This window comes from Acanthisitta chloris, unplaced genomic scaffold, assembly GCF_000695815.1.
Source record: "Acanthisitta chloris isolate BGI_N310 unplaced genomic scaffold, ASM69581v1 scaffold10151, whole genome shotgun sequence".
Taxonomy (NCBI): domain Eukaryota; kingdom Metazoa; phylum Chordata; class Aves; order Passeriformes; family Acanthisittidae; genus Acanthisitta; species Acanthisitta chloris.
In genome coordinates, this window is record NW_008654364.1 from 24,594 (window position 1) to 50,333 (window position 25,740).

Consider the following 25,740-nt stretch of genomic DNA (forward strand, 5'->3'; position numbering starts at 1 on the left):
AGCAGTTCCTGTTGTATCATTTAATTAAAAATGCAGAAAAATACTAGAGTCACCAGAATCCTTTAGTCTCTGGACAGGTTTTCTACTGAGCAGAAGAGCCTGTGGCGTTGAACTTTTTTGAGATATATTGAAAAAGTAGTTCCTAGACATTACTGTTACATTTTTAAAAATCATAATTTTTTACACTGTAAAGAATTGCACAGGTTGTCCAGCCAAACTCATTCTTTCTTCTCCAGGACTACTACTGCTTGTCTTCATGACATAAAGCAAGGAGCATGGGAAGCTTGGTGGGGGACAGGATGGGGGAGGGATACCATTCCGTGTGGAGCTTGGGAAACTAGCCTCTGCATGTTCCAGGAAATAAACACATTCTTTGCTTCAATGAAGCATAAATGTTTTGTTGAATAAGTCACAGCAGTGGAAATATCTGCAGTTTGATTGTAACATCATGTGCATCTGAAGTAAATCAGCACTCAGGTCTAAAATTTCTACTTTTTTTTGCCATGAACCACATTTTGAGATATAGGTTATAGTGATAGTTTAAATTATAAAGAATATCTCAAACAAGAAAATAAACAGGATTTTTTATGTGGCTTGTTGAGATGAAATACATGAGGATGTTCGTTTTCATGTGAAACATCCATATATTACCTACTTTAAATTTTGTTTCTTTAAGGAACTTCTAGGACACTTTGCCTTCTCTAGGACTGATCACAGTTGCTGTCCGTAGATTTTTTTGCTAGTTAACTTCTGTATGTTTACAGTATTGTTTTTCCTGAGAATTAAATGTAAATGTGCTAAACTGGAGCTGAGTCTCACTCTTCAAATCTGCAGGGTTTGTTGTTTCACTAACGAAAGGGACTGTTTAAGGGATAAAATCTGGTGGCATTTCCTCCTTTCTGGTGTTAAAAGGAGCTAGTATAGGAAAAGTAAGATTCCATATAAATCTATTTATTTACATTTACAAGATTAGGATCTCCGACTTTGTAAACTTTCATGTGAGTGTAGTGACTCTTTGGGGTATGCAAGGACTATACTTCAGAATAAAGATAAAAAGCTAGAAATTGCAGTCTACAGGGTCACAACATACACTGCTTTGTAAGAGGGGAGCTGGAAGCTTGCTGGTTTTATGTTCTGTAAAAAACTTTCACTAGTGGTAAAAGACAAAAATCCCACTGTCTCAGCTTTGCTGGGGCTTTTTTTGTGTTATTTCATTAAATATAAATACAGCATTTTAACTTGAGAGTGCTTTTTGGATGACATTCAATTCTACATTAGTTCCACTGTTTACATAGTGGAATTTTAATTTTTTTGGTATCACTTTCTTCTTTCTGTTTACCGAATTTTGTGATTTGAAAGCTGTCAGACTCCAGATAATGTTTTCCCGGCGATTAAGTTTTTCTGTAGTTTTTATTTGGTTGCTTTATACAGTAAACTTTGTATTACTAATGGAAAGCAACCTTTTGAAGAAAGGCTGCTTACGTGCGTATGAGGCAACTGGCAGCTGAAGGTATATATTCTGAATTATTTGCTTCTGTTCTAACATATATGTCTATCTTATTTCAGTGTTTGTTCTGATTTGAGGTTACCTCACAGTATCTCTCAAACTCCTCTTTGCCATGTTGGACACTGTGATAAAAAGCAGCTGGAATATTGTATAAACCTTCCACAATGGTCAAAAGGACTGACAGCTAATTTAAGTACAGATAATGGCATCACTAGCTTATAAATATCAATACTGTCTTATTACAGAGACATTAGCTTTCCATTATCTAAAAAACTGAAATGTACACTTCTGCAAAAATGTAATAAGTCAGTCTGATATTTTCCATATGTGACCTGATGGTACAGTAACTTATCTTCAGGAAGTCTGAAACAAATTTGTCTGCATGTTTCAGAGAGATGAGAATGCTATTCATGTCTTATAAAGTTTTATTACAATTTTACTTCTTTCACTCATCACAGATCAAAGAGAGTTAACCTGGAAAACCTAAATGTTTTCAGTTCCTTGTCCTTGATAACTGTGATGCTTCTGACCCATTAGTGGTTATGTATAACTTAGAGTCAAACAGCTCCTTTTCTTCCTGTTTTGAATTTGCTTTGTATCTCGGGCTCCCCCTTTAAGTTGCAAAGAAAGGGCATATTTTTCCTCATTTTAATAACAGAGGCATTGCCACTAAAAAGAGTTATAATAGTTCTGAAATGTTATTTAATGGAGAGGAAATTTAGATTAATTGCATAGTTTAATCATGTTCTGAAACTTTCTGACTTACAACTCAGTTTGCCTGTACATCTTATTTCTATGCCTATATATATATATAGAAGTACTTCATTATGTCGATTATTATCACTACGTGTGTATTACAGTTAGTAGTCCGGTCAGAAGTGTTTCCCTCATTTCTATTCACCATCCCCTCTACTCCTCTTAAGAAAAAGTAAAACAATAAATCCAACCCTAAATTAAAAAAAATAAAAATGCACCACACATTTTCCATGGAAGAAAATTTATCTTACAGTTATTGAAATGACATTGCAAGGGGTCCTAATCCCAAACCCAACAGAATTTCTGTGTAGTAAACCAGACAGACAGTTTAACAAGGAATTGAGATTCGGAAGCCAAAGCTCTCAGGGCATCCAGTCAGTCTAAACTGTTAAGACTCTTGTCCGTTTTCTTCTACTGCCCTTAAATGTTTTGTACCACTCAATTTACTTTTTACAGAGGAAAATTTGTTTTGAGAGATTTCTAATCACATCTAAGATAGCTTAATGCTGCAAAACAGTAGGGGTGAGGGCTGTGCCAGTGAATTGATACAGTCATTAGTAACTTCTGTAGAACAGAAGTACTCAGTATAGCATGTCTGCTCTGACTTGTCATTTGAGTCTATAATAAAAGGATATTAATCGGAACACCTTCATCAGTTCTAATGAGCGTTTGAAATTTCTTGATCTTCATGGAGGCTCTTGTGATGATACTAAGCAGGGTCCTTATTTTGTGCCTGCTACCTCAAATCTAACTTAGATTCCTTTGCACAGTGAAATTTTATTTCACTGAGTTTCAAGTAACCCAGTTCAACTACAAACTCAAAAACCTAGGCTACTGGTGATTGCTTTAGAAATATGCTTTGTATAGGCAGCATTAGCCTTGTCAAGTAGGTACATAAGGCTTAAATATCCAAATAGGGCAAGGATTCTGACTCCAAAATTGTCCTGTTTGACAGCTAACTAACTGTGCAAACACTTAAAACCCCAAGGGACCTACAACCATTTGTAGATTATGGTGTCCAGGAGTATTCCACTCATTCTGGGTCCAGCGGGTTTGGATGCATTGCAGCTTTAGTTTAGGCCAAAAGGGCTGTGGTTCACTTGCTTTCGCCTGACTGGCATGGAAGGAAGTCCATATGCATGGACTGGGCAGGATGCTCCTAATAGGTGTCTCATTGGAGAATACAGACCTTTCTCTGTCACAGTTGATCCAAGAGGTAATGGAATTGGAATGTAAGGAGGCACCTACAAATTTCTCTGTACCTTTCAGTGGTTATCCAAAGACTTTTGCAACACTGAGCAGTTACCTGCCCACCTGGCAGTGAAACCATCAGGATCCATAAGCTAATCAGTCTGTCACCTGTCTCTGAACAGTCTGTTCTGTGGTTGTCTTCTGATGCCACACTTGGCAGAGCAGGTTGGGATATTGTCTGGGAGTTCTTTTTTTGGTAACTTCTTTGAGTCCAGTCCCTTATGTGTAGTAACTGTGTGTTGGCTTCTTGTCCTTACTCTTTGATTCTTACGTCAGAAGTAGGTTCCCATCACAGATAGGTTCCCAGTGCTGTGTATGCAGCCTAGGTGGTACAGTCCTTAGCACTGCAGGGTCTGTACCTATTTGTGATCCTAGTTTTATGCCCTCTCAGATTAATAAATTGCAATACAGCTCAATTGTTCCAGGATGCCTTCTTGAGATAATTACTTTGTTCCTAATTCTTGCATTCTGACTGCAACCACAGTGATGGTTAAATAATAAATTCCAATTTAATACTCATAACTTTTCAAAATGAGGGGAAAAGCATATCTGCTATCTGTGCTGCTTGGATATGCTGGTGAAAGTAGACCAGCAAGACAGTTCTTTTCTTGAATAGAAATTGTTCAAATAGTTAAGAATTTGAGTTGTATTTTTGAAATAAAGCTTTAAGCTATAAATGAGTGAATTTCCATTAGATTATTATCTGACTAATCAACCAACATTTCCTCCCTACTTCCTGCTTTATGTGTTTGTGTGAAGTGCAGGTGACTGGGTCAGACTTTCTATTTCAATTATTCTGCTCTCTAATCTCAAATAATGGGCAGTCCTCTGTTTTGCTTGTCGCTACCTTTGTATTATTAGATGCGTTGAGACTGACCGGCAAATCCTAAAGGAGGTCTGTTGATAACATCCAATGGAAACGTGAAATGCTGAATATGACTCTGTAAAGGCTCTCAAAGTTGAGCAAAATTCAATGCATATTAAAAAAAAAGGAAGAAAAATGCAAAAAACCAAAAATTTACCTCTGGTCTTCTTTTTCTCCTTTGCCATAAAAAGTGTGATAGCAGGAAGGAAGGTGTGCTGCAGTTTTCCAGAAACTGTTTTATGAGTAATGGGGTGAAACTTGATAATTGTAAATTCAAGTGGAGCATCAGGAATAGAATCTAAAATACAATTTATTGAACTGAAAAGGTTCAATGTATTGCTTCATGCACTATTATGAGTAATCCTGTCCATCAGGGGAAGAATCTGCATAAAAGGTTCGCTAAAACACATTCTACTGTATTAACTGATATGGGTGGGTTTAGTACCTTTTCTTTCAGAAAAGTATTGTCTTTTTCTCTTTCCTTGATTATAATTGTATTTATACTTCTGAAATGAAAATTCCTTCATTGTAAAAAGACAAAATACCCTTGAGATACAAGTAAAAATATTTCAGTGGCATATGCAAGACTAAGGTATAGTTCAGTAACGTAGACTCTGCAGTAGCAGTGCAAAGCCAAACAAAATTTGGATTTTAATGCATATGTCTTGGTAGTGTTTCTTTCTGGAGGCTCTGCAGAAGGGTGTGCTTTGAACCTCCTTTTTCTGTGTGTCATTTTTTAAGGAAATTCTTAGACCTTTTCTGTTACTACATATGGTTGTCACAGTGTGTGATTTTTCTTTTTACAAAATGTGGTTTTTTTAGATTGATTTCATACTGACTTCCATAATTAAGGCGGTGTGAGCTGGATTATGACATTCTTCTGGATCAAAATATACATAGAAAGTTCTATAGTGAATAGGGTTTTTTTGTGTGTGAAATGTCTGATTGAGTTGGTACTTAATGGAAGAAGGAAGCCCAAACTGATATACCAACAGTGAAAATTATCCATCTTTCAGTAAGTAAGCAGTACTCTAACCTCACTTTGTCCTAGCAAAAGTAAAGGTTACATTTTTCATGTGGATCTGAAAATAATACTCTTTCCTTTGAATCAAGAGCAACCATATAAATTTTATGCAAAACACTGCTGGTGCTAGTAAGTGATAAATAAGGAGGTAGAATTCTCTTTTTTTATCTTAACGTGCTATTTAAGGCATTTGTGCTTTGTAAGGATGCAGAGTTACTGTCTCCCTGATGTCTTCTGACTCATAAAGGTTACTACTTCAGTTGCTGAGTAATGGAGATGTGCTGTAGCTGTTGCAACAGATGAGAAATACCAAACTGGAAAGGCCTAGTTCTTTCCTGCTCTCACTTTGTGACATAATTCAAGTGAGATGCTGCCATAAGGTTTTCTCTTCCAGAATTGGTGGGCTTGTCTTACACTTGTGCTGCATTGAGCTGAGCTGAGTTTGTTGATTGAACACTTATCAGAGCATTTGGTCATTGTCGTTGAGCACATGGATCATTTCTTTAATGCCTGCATCATACTAGCCTCTGGATCCATAAAAAAATTTCCTTCCTGGCAGTTCAGCATTCTTAGCGGGGGGAAACTGCTTTTTTATTCCCAGCCACTGAAGGCCAGGTTTCTGAGAACAGGAAATTTGTCTTCCACTGTGTTTAACTATTACATATCTGAAGCCTGCTGAATCTTGCCAGTGGCCCATAGGTGTGACAGTTGGCATTTTTGGCTGGTAAAAATAATTTCAGAATTGTAAATTCAAGTGTTATTGCAAACTTCTTAAGATGCATGATTAGATTAGAACTGTGTCTTCTTCAGCTTGATTTCCTAAGTGCACACAGCATATACAATACTGTTGTCATTTATTATCCCTTTTCAATTCTTTTGGCCACTGTAACTAATTCCTGTCCATGCTGATAGAGTAACAGAGGCCTCAGACAAAGAGTTTTCTGGTTTTACAAAAACAAGTGAACTAGTAGTGAAGAGGCAGCTACACTAGTGCACTTACTGAGAAGGTTGTGGCATAACCTCCTACCACATTCATCAATAGCAGAAAATGTGCAGAAAGGAAAATAATGTAAAACAAATTATAATTTCTGGACCTCTTGGAAGTGCACATTTATTATGGTTGGGGGCAAAAGAACAGAAAATTTGAGTACTAGAAGTGTGAAACTTCAAAAAATCATCTAATATAAAATCTAGTTAGAAAGCTGTTAGCAATATAAATATTAAATGATTTCCACAGTGAGCAGATGTACTGTAAATGCTTCCATCATACAGATGGAAGTCATAGAATAAATTAGGAATAGAAATATCTTTTTTTCAAGACTATTTGTTCATAATGTCTGAAAAGTTAATATAAAATGTGTGATCATAATCCAGTAAAGCTAAATCATTACTAGTAGGTGGCGTGAAGTTGAGGTGATATTTGACCAAGCTGAATTGCAGTGAAAAGCATTGAATTTCTAGTTTCAGCATGAGAATTACTCTAATATGTATAATCCATTAAAGCAGATATTAATGTATTTCAGAGAGAACACAGTATTCCAATGTAAACATCTTTGACAATACATTCCTTGTTGCTTGCTAAAAATTGATGGAAAATGTATAGCTTAAAATGAGAATAGAAATGGCAACTTTTGATTTTTGAAATAACTTTAATCAAATTTCATTTATTTCATGAATTCACATCACAAGCTCATGCAGCTCTTATTAGGAGCTTACCTAAGTGGTGCCCATCTGGCATTCAGAAGGCAGTAGGTTGTATCTAATTAGTACACAGAGACATATAAGACAAATTTTGTATCTTTCTCCTAACTCACAGCTGGCAAGTCTATCTGATAATCCCAGTGAATGCTTCAGTTTGAAATACAAACCTGCTTTTGAAGTTGCATATCCTTCCCCACAGATGTCTGGAGCCTTGGAGATGTGTTTCTTTTAGGATTCCTGTTAAATCAGGGAGTGAGTTTTTCCTGTGAAGTCAAGCAATGAATCCTTAAATACTCATTTTAAGACCATGTTTTATGTAGCAAAGGAAAGTTGAGAGTGACCAAAAATACTTAATTTTGCATGTTTTTGTGGAGTAAAAATTTACTGTAGAGCTCACTTCTTTATTAGGTTAAAAAAAATCCTCGGTATAGAATGATTAAGTAATTGCAGTATTCACTCCTAGTTCATTCATCTAAAATACGAACAAGCAGTTCGCAAGCTTATTTAGTTTTGTTTCTTGACACTAAGTACAGTTAGAAAATTAAATTCTCAACTGCAGAGTATGAGAATTTCAAGATGTTTTTTTTCAAACCAGTTTACCATTCTTTAGTTTCTAGTAGTAACTTGTGCAACCTTTCATCTTGTGAGTCAATCCTATAATTAGTATCCTTCTTTGCCAGAGGCATACTGCATGTTTGTTTTAGGTACAGAATGTCTGCAAGAAATTTAACTTAATCATTACTTTTTAATGTAAGAGCTGGTTAGCTCAATTACACTAGATTAAAGTGAACTTGAAATTCCTGAGTTACAGAGAAGGGGCTAATCTGTGACCTGTAGTGAATAAGTACTATTTCCTATGGTTTTTTCCTTATGTGTACTTACTAATGTGGGTAGCCCTTCAGCTCAGGCTTGCAGTGGCTATAAGCAATTCTCTGTTTGTTGTACACAGTGGGTTTGCAAGGTTCTTATTTAACTTGGCCATTAGGTTGATCAAATTTATTCCGGGATTGCAGTAAAGCTGCAAAATGGTTTTTTTTCGGTAAATTTTTGCTTTATTGTTTTTAGGGATAATTGGAAAAAGTAAGTAGTAGTTACAGCATTTCTGTATTTTTTTAGGCATTTTCTAATTACAGAAGCATGAGATGATTTTAAATGTGTTAATTGTATAACATGCTTTTAACCTATGTTCAGGCGAAAATACTGGTTTAAATTTCTCTCTCATCATCACCCAGCTAACTCTGGGAATTGTTGCAGTAGCAGCACTTCAAAAACACTGGGCTTTGGTACCTATGGTACAGATACATGCTGACTAATATGACTTTGTGTACAGAGAGTCCAAGATGTGACTGACATGTGAATATAAAATGCTGCTAAAAAATGCACAGTAGTGTGCTGGGTTTTTTATTTGACTTTGTGCTGGTAGACAGTGTTTGACTCAATGTTCTTAGAGGTGTTTTCCAGCCTTAAGGATTCTATGATTCTACACTGCTTGGCTATAAAATGCTTAGACTGTTTCATTTATATTGTTTCTAAAAAAATAGAGTAGAAAATGGGGAATCCATCTAGTCTGAAACTTTCCATATTGCCAAGTCTCTATTAAGAAAATCATTGTCAAGGAAAGGAACACTGAAATACCACACCAGAGGACTGGAATTACATGGAGGACTGACTGGAATATATTGGAAACAGGATAAAATGCAATAGCCTTAAAACAAGAGTTGTGCACCAAGGACCTTAGCAGTAATGATTCATTATAAACCAGGAATTGTGCACCAAGAACCTTAGCAGTAATGACTCATTATAAACCAACACCTCATGAGCTGGAAGCAGCCTTAACTCTTACCCTAAACCTACCCAGTACCCACTACCCAATAACCCTAACTCTACCCACTACCCTCTAATGCTAACCCTATCCACTACCCACTAACCCTAAAGCTAACCCTAACCCTTAAACTTACCTTATCCCAACCCTAACCATAACCCCAACCCAACCCTAACCCTACCCACTACCCCTAACCCTACCTGCCACCCACTAGGCCCTGCCCACTACCCCCAAATCCTAACTCTACCCTAACCACTAAACCGAACTGTAACCATAACCCTACCCACTACCCACTAAATGTTAGTGCTTAACACTGAAGTTGTCAGACCAAACTCCCAATCAGTGGTGAGAATTAGGTACCTCAAGAGTTCAGACAAGCCAGATAAGGTTAGCTTCAATAATGAACATGAAGTCTTTCAAGTAATTTCTGGAGATTTCTGTTTCTGGCTTTGTTTTAGAAAGAGATCCTAAGGTGAATAGCTCTGACTTTGTCTTTAGACCTTCCAACTTCTGCAGTTTAGAGTTAATTGAATGATTGTGTCTGACTTCCTAAAGCCTGACCTTCCTTCAAACAAACCAGACAGAAAACCCTGAACCTTTATTTTTAAAATTAATTTTGAGGAGGAAAATGACTTTTTACAGTGTAGGGTTTTTTTTCCACTCCTGCTAAATAAATAAAAACACAAATAAAAAAATCAGTAAAAATACTTTTCTTATTTTTTGCTGAAATGCCTCTCACAAACCAAAGTCCATGTTCTAAGAAAACTTGCCAAAATTAGTGTGTTTCAGAATTGGGGCCTGCAACCATAATGAGATTCCTCCATATATAGTTACTCTGATACAGGTTTTATTTACGTTGTTGCATGTTATTTCCCACTGGGCCTTTGTTCATTTAAAGCACAGGATAGGCAAAACCTATAATTCTATGTCTGGCCTTATTTGCTACACGCTATTTTATATTCCATGCGGAACGTGAGGTACTAATTACTGCTGGGCTGTTCTGTGATTCTGCTGCTGTAAAGCAGTTGTTACAAATTTTGCAGTTGTCATTGACTTTTATCCTTTGCAATAAAAGTGATGTAAAATGTTTAGCATCTGTTAATGAACTGAAACAGAGAAAGTCAAAGGCACCCAAAACCCTTTGTCCTTTTTTGACAAAAGCAGAGTAGGATGCCTCCTTCTTGACTGTGGGTATAAATGGGTACATCTCTGAGCTGTTGATCTTAGGTTCACACTATATTCAGTGGAGAGGAGTGATCAAGGAAGGTGTTTAAAACCAATCAGATGAATTAAACCCTAAAAAAGTCTTTGCCCTACTCTATCCCCCCCACCCCATTGCAAGCAAATTCAGATGACTGCCTCAGTTGCAGATACTTGCTTTAGTCAGATGAATCTCACTAACAGAGCTTGACTTTCAAAAATAACATTTCAGAGTATCTTCTGTACTGTGTGACTAATTCCTGTTGATTCTGTTAGAGGTGAGATGTTATGTTTCAGATGAAGTAATATAACAAGGCAAAGATCTTGTATGCAGTGTCCTTTTGTTATGTATAACTTGACTTTATCCCCAAAGCTTCAAGTGGTGAATTAGTAACTGCTTTTTATAAACTATTCGTATTTCTGATGTCAAAGCTACAACTTTTTTATTTATAATACAGTTTGCATGTGCATGCTTACTGTTGCACAGTAGGTAACTTTCTTTGCAGTTGATCATGACATTTGTGATATTTGCAATAGTACAATAAGATGGGAATACATGGACAGTTTCTAAAAGTGTTAAGGTGATATGTTATAAAATTATGAAAATTTCTATTTAATCCCATGTATTTCAGATTACTTGCCAAAAAAAAAGTGTTTTTAAAAGATGCTGAGGTTGCAAAGTTGAACATCAAAATCTTCAGAAATACTAGTAGGGTTGGTTATGCAACTCTAAACATGCACCTTAATTCAGAATGATAATTCAGCCCAGTGATGTGTGAGTATTATGAAACAGTCTTAATTACATAAACATACTCTTGGGGCCCTTACTAATTCTGCCAAAGCTTTACAACTGGGCAAATTCAACTGGAGAGGAGAAACAAGCTTTTACCAAGCTCAACTTATACCTACTGAGTAAAACAACCTCTGTGAAAGGTGGTAAAGGAGCCAACTGAACGTCCATCTCATACTTTTGGCAAAGGGCTCTTAAGGTTTCCCAGAAGACAGAAAACCCTCTTACCTCCTCTTTCAAGAGCTGCATCTGAAAGGCATTATAAGACATGTTGTGATCTCTCTGCCCTTAATTTCATTTTAAAATAGGATTATAGATTTTTGTTCTCAGGAGAGTTTCAAGAGAAGATGGAAGCTCCTCTCTGCCTCTAAGTAATTTGTGTGAGGAGTAAAGTTTAGTACATTTCTCCAGGTTTCTACATTTATAGGCTGAGCATGGTGACTTAAGGTACTGTGTTACTCATGAGACATATTTCAAATTATACTCTACATTTAACTTTTTCTTCACACTGTATAGGCCTAATATAGGCCTCTAGTTTCCCAGATAGATTTTGATTTTAAAGTTACAGATTTTAAAGCTGAGCTTTTACATACTTAAGACCTGTCCCTTTGTCACTCCTCGAAATGGATACCAAAATACAGTGGCATCAATACTGTATGTGCATTGATATTTAAATTATTCTAAAACTTACATGAAAGTTGTGGGTCTTTTGTATTTTATTTCTCATATATTCTCTCAATTCAGAAATAATCTGTTTAAAATTTAATGTAACAAATTGTCTAGTGTCAAACACAGGTGCATGCACACGTGCATTTCCAGATCTCTCTGTGTACTGACTTTTTTATTAGTTGATCTTAGAAGTAGTCTCTTTCTGCATGGGATTTCTAATACTTGGACGAATTTCCTTAGCATTTATGTTTTTCATATTCAGCAGCAGAAAACATTAGTACATTATGGAGAGTTTTGAAGAGTGGAGAGGTCTCTAACCATCAGGTTTTCACTTTTCTTACACAGTTATTTCATAATTTAGTTTTAGTCAGGAAGCAGCAAGGGAAGATACTACCACTTAATTGATTTTTTTGTTTTGTTTTGTTTGTTTGTTTGTGGGTTTTTTTGTAGCTGCTGGAACATCTAGCTCTCTGGACTTGATAAGTTATTTGACCAATTGAAAAACTTGCTATTTGAGCAAAGTACACTTAATTTGATACTCAAATATAGTAGATTTTTGTAACATATCATTTATTTGTATGGTTTTCTTTTTTATTTGCATATACAGTCCCTATTGTCTAAAGCTGTAGAAACTTTGTGAACAAAAATTATCATGCTCCTATTCTGATGACAGAATAGCTATCCAGCTTGCAAACAGAAGTATCTGAGTACTGTTATCTTTACAAAGTATTTTTAAAGCATGAAAAAAAGCCATAGCTCTTGAAAATGTACTGCATGGACTATTAGTGATGTTTATTGATGTTTGTGTCAACAGATTTAGCATCCAGGCTTGCAGTTGTAATGCAAGCTGTTGTTCTACTCCATGGGTGCTACCTCAGCAGAACCAGGACAAAGGGAAATACTTGGGGAAGAAGGTGAAGTGTTAAACATAACTTCTTGTTGAATTATGGAGAGACAAAAACTTATATGACTGACTTACATTTCACTTCTTGCTTTACTGGATTTTACACAAATATATATATAGAGAGACAGAGTACTGTATTCATTTTAGTGATTGTAGATGTACGTGGCAATTGCAGTTGAAATCCATAGTATTCCAGCAGTGTGTAGCTGGAAAAGCACGTGTGTTCCCTGCCCAGGGCAGGGCATAGCTGTCCTACCAACCCTCAGTCATGGTTACAGGCTAGAGCTTTCCACACCATCACCTTTCAATCCATACTGAATACCAATCCATGCAGCTTGACACATAGAAACTATAAGATCTTGTTTGAACCTTTTGGAACAGATCAGTAACCCATATGAATGGGCTTCACAGTGTTCAGTTACACTTTTGATTAATGAAAGTGGGTTACTCCTTGTTGACTAAAGAGATAACCTTCAGACGTGCTTATTCTTGTATTTACATGAGAGCTACTGTCATTTAGCTAGTGAATATACAGTGTATAGTCTCCCTCTCCTCTCTCAGATGGGTAATGGCTGTAGTTGCCCACTTGCTTTTAAGCAATGCAAACTCTTCAGCTGCATATGTGGGTAAAGTCATGCTTGTAGAAGTGTCTTGGAACTGAAAGTGATTGGGTGTGGATACAAGCAGTAACTGTCATAAACCCAGTTGACTCAAATACTGCACAAGATTGTTTTTATTCTGTGACTGGGTAGTCCTAAAGATTAAATGGGACTGCATATACAGAATACAAGCCAGCTAGTTTCTGCTTTCATTTTCAGTTGAACAGATAAAGCAACTTTCATAGCCTGGGTGGGATGGATTCTTATGTAGCAGTATTTTCAAATGGCTAGACAGTTCTCAAAGGTGAAAGCTTTGTGTATGAGACAGTGTTAGTTTTGTGTCAGTTCAGTTTAGATGACCATGGTCATACCAAGATTTCACATCTCTTACTTGCTGGAAGAAAAACATGTTGAAGAGGTTGACTATGCCTTACAGACATAGTGGTGTGTGTCTAGGACTGTGGAGTTTGTATAGATTTTACATTCACATAGTGTAATTGTTCTACCATTTTAAACATAAAAGGCTTTCAGCAGCTGGAGTTTGTGAAAATACACATTGCAAGTGAAATGGTCTTGGAAATGAATAAATCCAGTTTCAAAGATTTTAATTTATAAGCATATTTCTCAGTATTTCCAAACAATGGATAAATACTTGAATAGTCGTTTTCTCCCCTAAGGCTTTTTGGTATATTTATTGAAAAAATAACAAAACCAATAAAATAAAACAAAAAAACTCTGTTCTAAGGCATTGACTTAGAGACTAAAGGCTTTAAAGTCAGCACTTGGAGCACATTTGAAAAATGTGGTTTGACATGCTGAACTTTTGGGTGTAGGCCACACACACAAATGTCTGTCCTTTTGCAGATGTTGGGAGACTATGTCCCCACTGTTTACCACAGTCTCCAACAGTAATGTTTAATAAAATTTCTTATCTCCTACTTGAAAGATCAGGAGAAGTGCAGCAATCTGCTGCTTTGTAAAGACTCAAAAATACATTCAGGGTAACTTATTTTCCATTGGTGTTAATGCTCAGCAGTATATATATTACACATGTGTTTTATATATACATATCTTATACAAGTAGTATCTGAATTGTCTATGCATCCTTTTGCTTATTTGGGACTAGGTAGACATACTTCTTACTTTTAAATGAACTTTTAATTTATTTTTTTTAAATTAAGGGATTTCAAAGTAAGTCACATTGCCTTGTGTTTCCCATGGATCAAGAGCACACATAGATAGCCACTGCAGCTCAGCTGACAGGCACTAACTTGTTAAATTATCCTAACTTGAGGGGATGTCTGAGCCCTTAATTCTTGTCAAATTAAGGTTGATACCACCAAGTTTGGCAACACAGTGTAAAGGTAATGGGCAAACAATTTTTATAATTGGCAAATAACTTCTTTCCCCTCTCGACCAGGAATAGCATTTTCTAGGAATTAACATTTTAACTTTTGTATCTTATTTTCAATCCTGTTTGTAACATATGTCACTCTGTCCAATGTTACCATATTATTGCTTTCTTAAGTGAAGTGTCAGTTAGCTTTGTTTTTTGAGTAAGCTCTCTTTGAGTTAGCATTGACATGTTAAGAATGAAACACTAACATAACAGTCCACATTTTATCCTCCTCAACTTTAGTAATTATTATGTTCCTATTTCTTGTGTCCATGGAAGAAACATACAGTGTTGCAAGTTCTGTTTTCACAGGGCTGAGCTACCACAAAAACTTTCTTTTAGGCATGCTTATTCCAGTAGTGGCTGTAGCTAATGATGGTTCTGGAAAAAAATCAATAATATCAGAAAATAAACATGAAATAAGTGATAAGGAAAACCTTTTTACATTTTGTCCTTTCTCTTGTTGTGTGGTATAACAGGCTGAAAATTCAACTATTCTGTTTATTGGCAGAAGTTCTAGCGATACAGCTGGAATTCGTATGTTCTGTATGGACTGAGTTACTGCTGTTTAACCATCTTGGACTAACAGAAACTTTACTTGTTTTTAAGAACTATACCTTCACTTATACGGCCATTGCAGTGTAATATTGGTTATTAAGGAAGAATGTGTATTCAGGCTTATTGCTCAAAATTATGCAGGAGACAGCTTGGTATTTTGGTTAATTCTTCAGCACTAGCATGTTTCCAGAATGCATTGGAATTAAGACTTAGAAAAGGAAATATATTTCTTAAATAGAATGTGTTTCTGTTTTATTTTTGTGCTGCATAATAAGCACATGCTTTCCAGAATCATGGAACAGTGTGCACCTCCTCTGTCCTTTCTGAATGTATTACATCAAATTCACAAAGTGTTTAATTGTGTATTTGAATTTAATCTTGTAATCATTTAATAGATGTAAGAATGAGTTTAAAATGCAGCTCCTTGCTTTACTGAAATGGGACCATTAAGTCTGTGAAAAGAAAGAGTTTATTAAAATGCATATCCATCCAGTAACACTGAAAGCAGAGTTCAGCAATGCCCAACGGGCCACTTCTACAATAGCAATCCACCTCTGAAATGCTGGTCTCTGCAGGGAAGATCACTATCATTATAATTAGAGCTAGACTACAATGGACTGCTCACAGGAGCTATTCCAAAAAGTTCTTTGAAGGTGAAGATGAGTGGTAGGCATTCTCAGGAAGAGAAAATTGCTTTCTCAAGTGAAAAAAAAAAATCAACCAAATAAAACAACTAGATGGCTAGATAAATTTAAATTTAAAATGTTGACATCCCTATTTAAAATAAAATTGCTGTTTTTCCAGTTTGGATAATGCTGATGGACATTAAAGAAATATGTAATTTATATTTTCCCAGAATGTGTAAGTATGCTTGAAAATTGATTTGTTTTGTGAGCAAATGAAGACAGACAAAAATATATCAGCTTCACCTCCGCTGCACTTGTTCTGGTTTTGCTGTAAAATTGGCAATCCTTTTTTCTGCAAATTATGAAGGGCTAATTACTAAGAACTGTTTACTGTTCTTAGGTACACTGATACAAATAGGTATATTGATATGAAAAATATTTAAAGATGTTCCAATCAGGTTTTTTATTGTCTTGCTTTTAAATACTTGTCCAGGCTGTCTTTAACCTTCTAAAGACTAGATCAGTCAGTTGACTAAAATTGAAAACCTGATATCAAAGCACAGTCCTTGATCTTCACACCAAAGTCAGCACATGTTGCTGTATAGACAGGTTTTCATATAGATTTACTGCTTCTCTCAGAATTATATCCTGGAACTTTGCATACCATGCAGAAATATCTGCAGTCTGTTAAAACTATAAACTTCAAACTACAGCTGCAAGAATCCTATAAACTGAGTGAAAAGTTTTCTCTGTGGAAGACTGAGGTGCTCCTGCCAAGAGTATTCAAGTTGTGACAAAAGGATTATGACACTGGTTGCTTTTTCTTCAAAATAACAGTGAAGACCTGGAAAAGAGGTCGAAGAACTTAGCTCAGTGAGTAATAGGAATTATAGAAGCACATAACAAGAAGGATAGGTAGTAATTATGTAACGGGAAAAGTACCTGTGCCAATGATCAGTCAACCTCACCGGTACGGAAGTGTGCTCTGATGTTAAGAGGCGCCTCTTGTGTTTCAGTTTGTGCCCATTGCCTCTGATCCACTGAAAAGTGCCTGGCTCTGTCCTCCCTGCAAGGGTTTATACAAACACGTGAGGTTCCCCTGAGCCTTCTCTTCTCCAGCCCAAGCCATCACCGTGCTCTCAGACTTGGATGATAAGAGAGAGGGTTTCCAGTTCCTCCATCATTTTTGTGGCCCTCTGTTGTAGTTTCATCAGTTGCTTCACTCAGTCCAATTTGGCATGTTCAAAGAAAGTAAAAAAGACCTGCTATAAATTTGCTCTTCACACTTTTGATGTGAGAGTGGAACATAATAGTACAAATCAAAGGTCAACAGAAATACTCAAGCAGATGTAAATTCAGTTGCACTTGTTTCTCTTCACATTGAAATCAGAAAATTAACAACTAAACATTGTTTCTCCTGTATAATGGCTGTGATCTGACCTCTCCACTTTTTTTGTTTTGCCCCACTTACCAACAACTGCATGATACCATAAGCCACAGTAACTGCTTTTGTTTAATATGTTTGCCAGGGGAATTTTTCAATTTTTCGGTTGCTTCGTTTCATTCAAGTTAATGTTTTCTTTGGCATTAAGTGGTCTAAAGTCTTATAATTAGTTGGAATTAAGCTGATTTCCAAAATGCCTAGCTTCTGTCAGTCTAGACGTTATAACAAAGCAATATGCTACTGCAAACGCTTTGGTGCCCACATTTGATATGTCTATGGGAAATACCATAATTATTTCAGAAAATTACTCCTGAAGAATACAATTCCACTGACTGCACTAACTAAGCTAGTAAGTTCTTTCCTCTTGTTATTAAAGTGCATTTAAGATACCTAACAATTGCATGTATGTACAATTTGATTAGAGTTGTTAATATACTCTGGCAGACATTTATCTCAAAGTTTAGACTTAGGACTTTATGTTAGTCATTGGGGTTTAACTAAATACCTTCTGTGGTAAATAGGCACATTTAACTTATTTTTGGAAGTTAGTAAAATATTGTTTGTGGTTTCTTAAAAATTTGCTGTTAGAGATGTGCTTAATATTTTATTGCTTTTTCTCATTTTATTGGATTTATGTGAACTTCAAAGCAGATTGAAATAGATGGGCTATCAAAATTTACAAGTTGTTTGAAAATGATTCAGTTTTAAAATACTATTCCTAATTTAAGATATTTTAAAAGGATCAATACTTTAACTACAACTACTGAAACTATTTTTCAGTTTCCACTAGAAAGTAACAATGTTTGTCAAAGCTAGACATTGCTTAAGTCTTTACTGATATGGCTGTAAACTCAATCTATCAAAATTTACTAGTGATATTACCTAGTATTAAAAAATACCACTGAAGAAAAATAGGTTAGCAGAGTATAAATCCTAGGTTGGATCCTAGAATGACCATGGTGTCATGACATATGCAACCAAGCAGAATGATACCTTTGACACCATTTGGATGTCTCAGTTCCCAGAAAGTTTCCTTATTAAAGGAAGTTCATGTATTTGTGACTCCCTCTAGTGGATCACTTTCTCAAATATACTCTAGGAAATGTTCTCTATATTAAAAAAATGGGGCATTAAACATTCAAATGTCTTTGTTTTCATAGTGAGGATCTGATCCCATTCTCATGGACAGTCTGAATGTGTTTCTGTGCATCTCCACTGGTTATCACTCATTTTGTAGTATGTTTTTTAGAGATTTTTTTTTCATGATGTGGTTGCTGCTAACATGACTCTATTCCTGAAATGTTTGCAACTCACCTTAATTATTGCTTAATTGTATTTCAGGTACCACCAAGGTAAATCTTGTGAAGATCCCTTCAACTGCTTCCAGTCCTCGAGACACTGCTCTGGCAGCTGTTATTTGCAGTGCACTTGCCACAGTGCTCTTAGCTCTTCTCATTCTTTGCGTTATCTATTGTAAGAGGCAGTTTATGGAGAAGAAACCAAGCTGTGAGTTTCCAATTATTACTGTTTCTTTGTAATATTATATACTGGTGTTAGTTTGGCAGATCTCTGTGTAGGTAAATAAATGAAATGTCTGCATCATTCAAACAAGTTTAGCATTGAGATGATCAAGCTAGCAGAAGCCCATGACTCCATCCAAGTTTGCCAGCTGAGTGTGGTTGTTTCAGCTTCTGCTATGTAGATGCCCAGAAACAGTCCAATGGCACTGACTCTGTGCCATACTCTGCTAGGTGCTGTGCAGACATACTTGGACCATTCAGGATCCAAGCTGGGCTGTCATTATAGAGCTGCAGCATCAATACCAGCTGGGAGAATCTGTGCATCAAATGCTGTTGTGAAACACAGATTAGGTCAAGATAATGAGCGTGGCCAGTGTAGGTGAGAGACTTGTAATCAACAGGTTTGGTTTTATGGGCATATTCAAGATTAATTAAATGCCTAAGCCTGTTAGATTTGTGGGTTTAAAAAAAAATAAATCCAAAACAGCTCATTAATGTAATTTGTTTATAATAAATATTTTTCTGCCTCTTCATTTAAATTAAGAAAGAGAAAAATCAAAAGCACTCTAGTTCCCATTTATGATTTTAAAAAACTTTTACTAAAATATGTTTATAGCATCTAATGAACCCTAGATGCCAAACAAGAATAATATCTGGAAAGAATTGGTGTTATCGCTGCTCACAGCACAAGCAAAGATAAAAAGACTGACAGAGGCATTGTAAGAATTGTTCTTACTCTAGAAGATGCTTTACAGTGTAAGTGTTGAGAAATTTAGACATAGTGAATTCAAACTTCAGTTAGTGAAGTTTAGTAACTTGTTTGCCTTGGCCTACAATTATGGAGGCTAAAGGAAGTCTGCTGTTAATATAAAGCTCCTTAAGATAACATAAATAAAATCCCAGTGGCTGAAAGCTGAATGTGGAAAATTTCAGATGGGAATCACTGAGCATCATTAAACACTGAAAAATATAACAGTGAACAAGATGTACTCCCAAATCATCAGAATAAGGGCAGATGTCTTCCTAGGAGAGGCTGTAGTTGAACCAGCTGTTCCAGGTTTGTTGCAAAATCTGTGGTTTGCGATGTGTGAAGCCACATGATCCTTGTGGATCATTCATTTGGAAAGTGTATGGAAATACTTTATAGCATGGCATTTAGGCATTCGATGAAGGTATCTGAGCAGGAAAAAGGGTAACATTTACTAATACAGATGTTTATTCACTTTGTTCAAAGGGTCTCTGAGATCACAAGACATTCACTACAATGGCTCTGAATTATCATGTTTTGATAGACCACGTCTAAATGAATATGACCACAGAACATGTTGCCAGTGCCAGAGAAGCACATCACAGACATGTGGTATGTTAGGTCTACTAAAAGGTGACTTTAATTATCTAACACTTGAGTCGTGACATTTAACTTTGACTGCAGAGCTAACATGGTCAAACTACCCTCTGTCCTAGGATAATTTCTCAATAAGAAGATAGGAGTTCTAAGTAGCTGTTTGGCTATGATGTTTTTCTTGTTCTCATTCCAGTGACTCTTCACTTGAAAAAAAAATAATCTTGAAATGTCTATCTCATTCCTTGCTGATAAAAATAACACTGCATCTGGCCTTGAGACTTAAATTAGTGTGAAGGATTTACCAGACAGTATCTAAGAGTGTGATAGGAATGCTAAAGGACATTTAGAACCTGAACAATTCAAATAAGTGATGTTCTGTGCAGTCATATCAGAGCAGGCTCAGTTATGATGTTAAGAAATGCATCATTTAACAAGCACAGTCTTAAAGGTCATCCTAACAGGTTTACTCAGAATGCTTCCTCTCATGAGTATTCAATTGAAAATCAAATTAATTTAAAATTTAGATATTCATTACTGGCATTTATATTACTCCTGAAGGAAGGGCTTGGCTTTTGTAAGTAATTTGAAAGGAATAAAGAACCTGCTTTTTGCAATAATAAATCCTTCCTCAGTCCATATATGATAATGTAACTGGCAAATTAATGCTCAAGTTTGAAAGAGAACAGAGACTAAGTTGATACAGAGCTTTAACACTTTTAACAGTATTAATTTTCATTCCTTAGGACCAGTTCACTTGATTCCCTCACTGTGCTGTGATGAAACCTGTAGCGTGGAACACAGCAGGCACAGTTGTGCTTTCCACTCACAGACCACACTTAATGAAAGGTAACTGTGTTTTATAAATGTCCATTAAACATTAAATATTGTTTTATGCATTCAAATTAATATTTGTACAGATGCAAAAGCTGTTTGAGGTGGAATGAGGGATTTTGATGAACTGTAGCCATATCATCCCATGTTGTGCCAGACAGGTTTATGGTGAAAAAACTGATTTGAAGTATTAATAAATGCTGACATGATACATGGGCTTCTCTGAAGAAATGACTTCTCTCACAAGCAGAGAGTCTGTGGCATTTAGGGGCTTTGGTGCCCACCTCTTCTGCTACTGGTCAGCAAGTTGCTGCATAAACCCATGAATTTGTGGGGATTGAGGTACAGTTTAGAAGTGTCATGAAGATCTTCTCTTTTTTCTAGGAACTCTTTAGGACTGTGAGATTTGAAATATCTAGTATTTCTGAATTTGTATCAGATTGTAACCTTTATTTTCTCTTGATCAGCTGAACATAAATACAGTAGTAGAGCAGTTATACCTACAGCAGTACCATGAGCTAAATATATAAAATTTATGGTGTCCTTCAGAGTTTCCTGGTTACAGATTTTAACACAGGATGTATTTATTTCTTTTAGCTAGAATAATTTTCCTTATAAGGTTTAAATTGGTCTCCAGCTGTTTTGTTCTTTTGGCCACATGTAACTAAAAATGTAGAGGCAGCTTCTTCATAAGTATTGTTTACGCAAGGTGACTTAGTGACCTAAGTACAAGATACAAAATAGCTAAATTTTCTATAACAACTTGTTTAAATACCAACAAGCTTGAGTCATCCTTGTATACCACCAAGGCTGACAAATTGAGAGTTGTGTACTTTTTGAGGGATATTTTGGTTAAGGCTTTAAAAATAAATGTAATATCCATGCTATGTGGACATCAAAGATCCTGTGGTTCCTTCCAGTAGAAATGGAGTTTGTGCCAATTTCCTTTGCCAGAATAATGTATTTCCTTCAATTGTGGTGCAGTGTCCTGACTTTTGGCCCCATCTCTGAAAATGCTTTGTGTGTATATCAAAGCTGTTAAAGCATCATGTTCTGGAAATGAGTAACGGTGCTTAAAATCTGCTACAGGCAGCGTCAGTGTGGGATGAGTTTAATCACACAGGTTATTAAAGCGTATCAGACTTCATATAGCCTCTACATTTTTATAAATCTGTAGGTGGTTTTTGGAATTAAGCCATATTGGTATAACTTTTTTGGTTTGGTAATACTCATTTTGGTATATTAGTAAAAAGCATTACTGGACTTTCAACAGAGTTTGGCACATGTGAGTAGTATCTTGCTCTTTAAATGTGCTTGAAGTAGAAAATACTGAGTTTCTACTTCCACTTTCCATGAAATAAAAATAAGGCTTTCCCTTCTTTAATATTATGTCCTTTCCACATGAAAGAGAATAGGAGAAAAACCTTTCACATTTTGAAGGCTAAACAGAACAAACTGAAAAATTTTAAGCCTGTTATAATCAGAACACCTTCCTGCCAGATGCATTAAGAAAAAAATAAATCCCTTCATCTTTGCAACAGTGTTTGTATCTGAACACTAAGATAGTATTTTTTGTCAGTTTCTGACTGTAAACAACCCCAACTGTGGTTCATGTTTTCTGGAACCCTGCACTCACTGTCTGAGGGGCTCTAGGCATTGTGTTTACCTTTAGGAGTGTTCTCCAGAGCTTGGTCATTTCCAGATGAGGAACTAACTGTATTCCTTTCCAAAAGAATTTATTTGTACAGGATGTCTCTAGAGTATTAATATAGCCCTGTTAAACCTTCTTGAAATGCCTATAATTACTAATGACAGTAATTGCTGGTAATATTTTCTGGGATGCTTTGGAAACCGTGTGTCTTTTCTCCTTTTGCAGAGCTGATTCAGTCGGAGAAATGATTCCTGCTTTCCTTGGTTCTCTTTCACACTCTACCTGTGGAGACATTCCAGATGCTTGGCCTCTTATGCAAAACTCAGCTTGTTGTGACAGCATTTCTATCTGTGAATCATATTCAGAACCGGCTGCAGGATCTGCAAAATCCTGCAGCCCTGAGACTGAAAAACCAGCCATTGTTGAGTTGGATAATAACCAGGAACTAAGCGAAGTACTTATTTCAGCTAAGTCTCTTGATGGAAACACTACAAAGTCCTTTGAAATCTCCAAACATAGAACATGCATAGAAGTTTCATCACTTCAGAACTTGGCGACTGCTGAAACCCAGCCAGAGACAGAGCGTAATGGAACAACAAATGACTCTACAGACTGATAAAGAGGTAAAAAACATAACTACAAAGGAGTGAGAATGAGTGCTCTGGGCTTGTAGAGCTAGATAAAAATAGAATTGTAAAACGTTGCAGGGTTATGTTTCTCCATAGGTTACACCTCTCAATTGCTGAAGTAAGTTCAACCTGTGCAAGAGAAGCAGCAGTTTCACATTTTGAAGTCACAGAATCATAGAATTTTAGGGCTTGGAATGGACCATACAGATCATCTAGTCCCAACCCCTGCTGCCATAGGCAGGGACACCTCCCCCCCATCCCAGGGTTGCCCCGCAAGGCCTCATCCAACCTGGCTTTGAACACTGCCAGGGTTGGGGCATCCACTACTTACTTCCCTGGGCAACCTGTGCCAATGTCTCACCATCCTCACAGGGAAATTTTTTTTTATAATATCTAACCTAAACTTCCCCTCCTTCAGTTTGGACCCATTACACCTTGTCGTATCACTGCAGTTCCTAACGAAGAGACCCTCTCTGGCTCCCCTGTAGCCCCTTCAGATATTGATAAGCTGCTATGAGGTCTCCACGCAGTCTTCTCTTCTCCAGGCTGATCAGCCCCAACTTCCTCAGCCTGTCTTCATAGGGGAGATGCTCCAGTCCTCTTATCAACTTCTTGTCAAATCATTGACTGAATTTGAAAGGTGCAATTATGCAAACTGTAGTGTTGAAATAAGATGAACCAGAATACAGTGGTTAAGTCTACACACCAGTCAGCTTTTATCAGGGGATTTTTTTGGGTAGATTTCACAGGGAAAATATCAGTTTAACAGCCTTATGGTCAAACTATTATGTGAGGTTAATCTTTATGAGGGAGAACTGAGGAATTGTCTTTGGTTATTGTAAACAAAGCATAATAGACTTGCAAGTGTTCATCCAAAAGTATTTACAAAGCCTTCTCTGGGAAGTTACTGCAGCAGTAGTAGAAACAGAAGAGAGGATCTCAAATGTTTTTCAATGCCATTCATATTCCCCATGTCATCAGATAAAACATAAGTTTGTCCATAAAATATAATTTTATCTACAAAAGCACAGAGAAAATGTAGGTCTGAGGTCAAAATGGGAAGAGGTGACCACATACAGTGGAACCATCACAAAAGGTCACTCCACTGTGCTGCTTCATCATTATATCTTCTTGAATATTAGCTGCGTTTCATGTTTTTACAATGGAGTTTTTTACTGCTACAAGTAACTTGGAGCATCAAGTAACTAATCTGTGAAAGGATCCCAAATAATGGCAGTGTGCACTGATAACAATTGGTGCTGTTACTCAAGAGCTGTGCAGGCTGTGACTGGAAAACTGGAGGAGTCTCCTGTGCATGTATACAGAGGCAGGAGCACAAGCAGTTGCCACTAATATTAATAATCCACCAAACTTAATGAAGAAAATTATGCTATCTGTAATTGTGAAAATTTTGGGCCATCTGCAGAAATAACTCTGCTTTCCTTTGATCCTCTTCCGTTTGGTCTGCATGCCACTTTGGTATTATCATTACACACCAAGTAGAAAGTAACTAATATTTAGCCAAAAAATGAGGATGTTCAGAAAACATGTAAGTACAATCATTCTTTCTTTGCAAATTAAGCCTTAATTGTTGAGGTGACATTGTCAAGAAGAGGAAAGGGAGGTGAACAGACTGCTCAAAGTCAAGAATTGTTTTGCCATTGACTTCAATGGAACTTGTAGGTCACCCTGAAAAATCTGCCACTGCTACTGAAATATCAACCTTATCTAGGCAGCACATAGTTTTTCTCAACATATTAGTATATAGTTCTGCCTGTAACAATGTTCAGCACTAACTGCTCATGTGTCAGATAACAATTATCATAGTTTTATTTTGGTATATGCCAAATATCACTAGGTGACAGTTGTATGTTGTTGGTGTGTGTAGGAAGGGACAGTGACATGGCTGCGATGGCAGATCTCAGTGCTGCTGGTTCCCAGCTCTCTTGATGTTTCAAGGGAATGTATTTTCATAACAAGATCTAAAAATCAAAAGTTTGTGGGTGTTTTCCCACCAAACCATGTATCAGCTTCAGAGATGTGTGATTAATATTATTTAAGAGTTTTTCTAGATGAAAGGAACCACAGAATTTCAAAATATGACTATAAAAATTAACTTCTATTTCACCATACTTGTTGGGGTGTATGAATTGTAAATTTTCACACTGGTTCTTATGGGTATGGAGGCATCTTTTCTAACATCTCAAAATCCTGTATTCTTTGATGGTTTTGCACTATCCTGTGTTACTACTGAAATCTGTGTATAATTTCGAATAATCAAGATCTTCAGGAGGGTTACATTTTTTTTCATATTTTTTCTTTAATAGACTTTACTGATTCATTTTGTACAATTTTTCCATATTCAGACTCTGCAATGCATCATTGTATAAACATTTCTGGTGGAGAAATTTAAGCAGTGTTTGAGGGACTAGGCCAGGACTAGGTTTGCCTGACATGTATTTTCAGACCGAATGAGCTGCACAACTCCAACAAAATTACTTCATCTCTGTCTACACCATTTATTTCCATTTGCCCTTCATCTTTCACATCTTTTTGAAATATTTTGAGGGAAGGATGGTCTTTTTAATGCCTGTGGGTGCATTACAGTTTTGCATAGGTCCATACATTGTTATTATATTGCAAAAGAATTAA

The 25,740-nt window shown here is 36.4% G+C and overlaps 1 protein-coding gene across 1 annotated transcript in view; it reads left to right on the plus strand.

Moving 5' to 3' along the window:
• Positions 1–23,075, plus strand: part of TNFRSF19 (tumor necrosis factor receptor superfamily, member 19) — a 40,617-nt gene extending 17,542 nt beyond the window's left edge. Inside the window, 4 exon segments of the mRNA XM_009083478.1 lie at positions 18,454–18,618; positions 19,867–19,992; positions 20,721–20,823; positions 22,685–23,075. Of these exon segments, the coding sequence (XP_009081726.1) occupies positions 18,454–18,618; positions 19,867–19,992; positions 20,721–20,823; positions 22,685–23,075 (785 nt within the window).
• Positions 23,076–25,740: the final 2,665 nt, after the last annotated feature.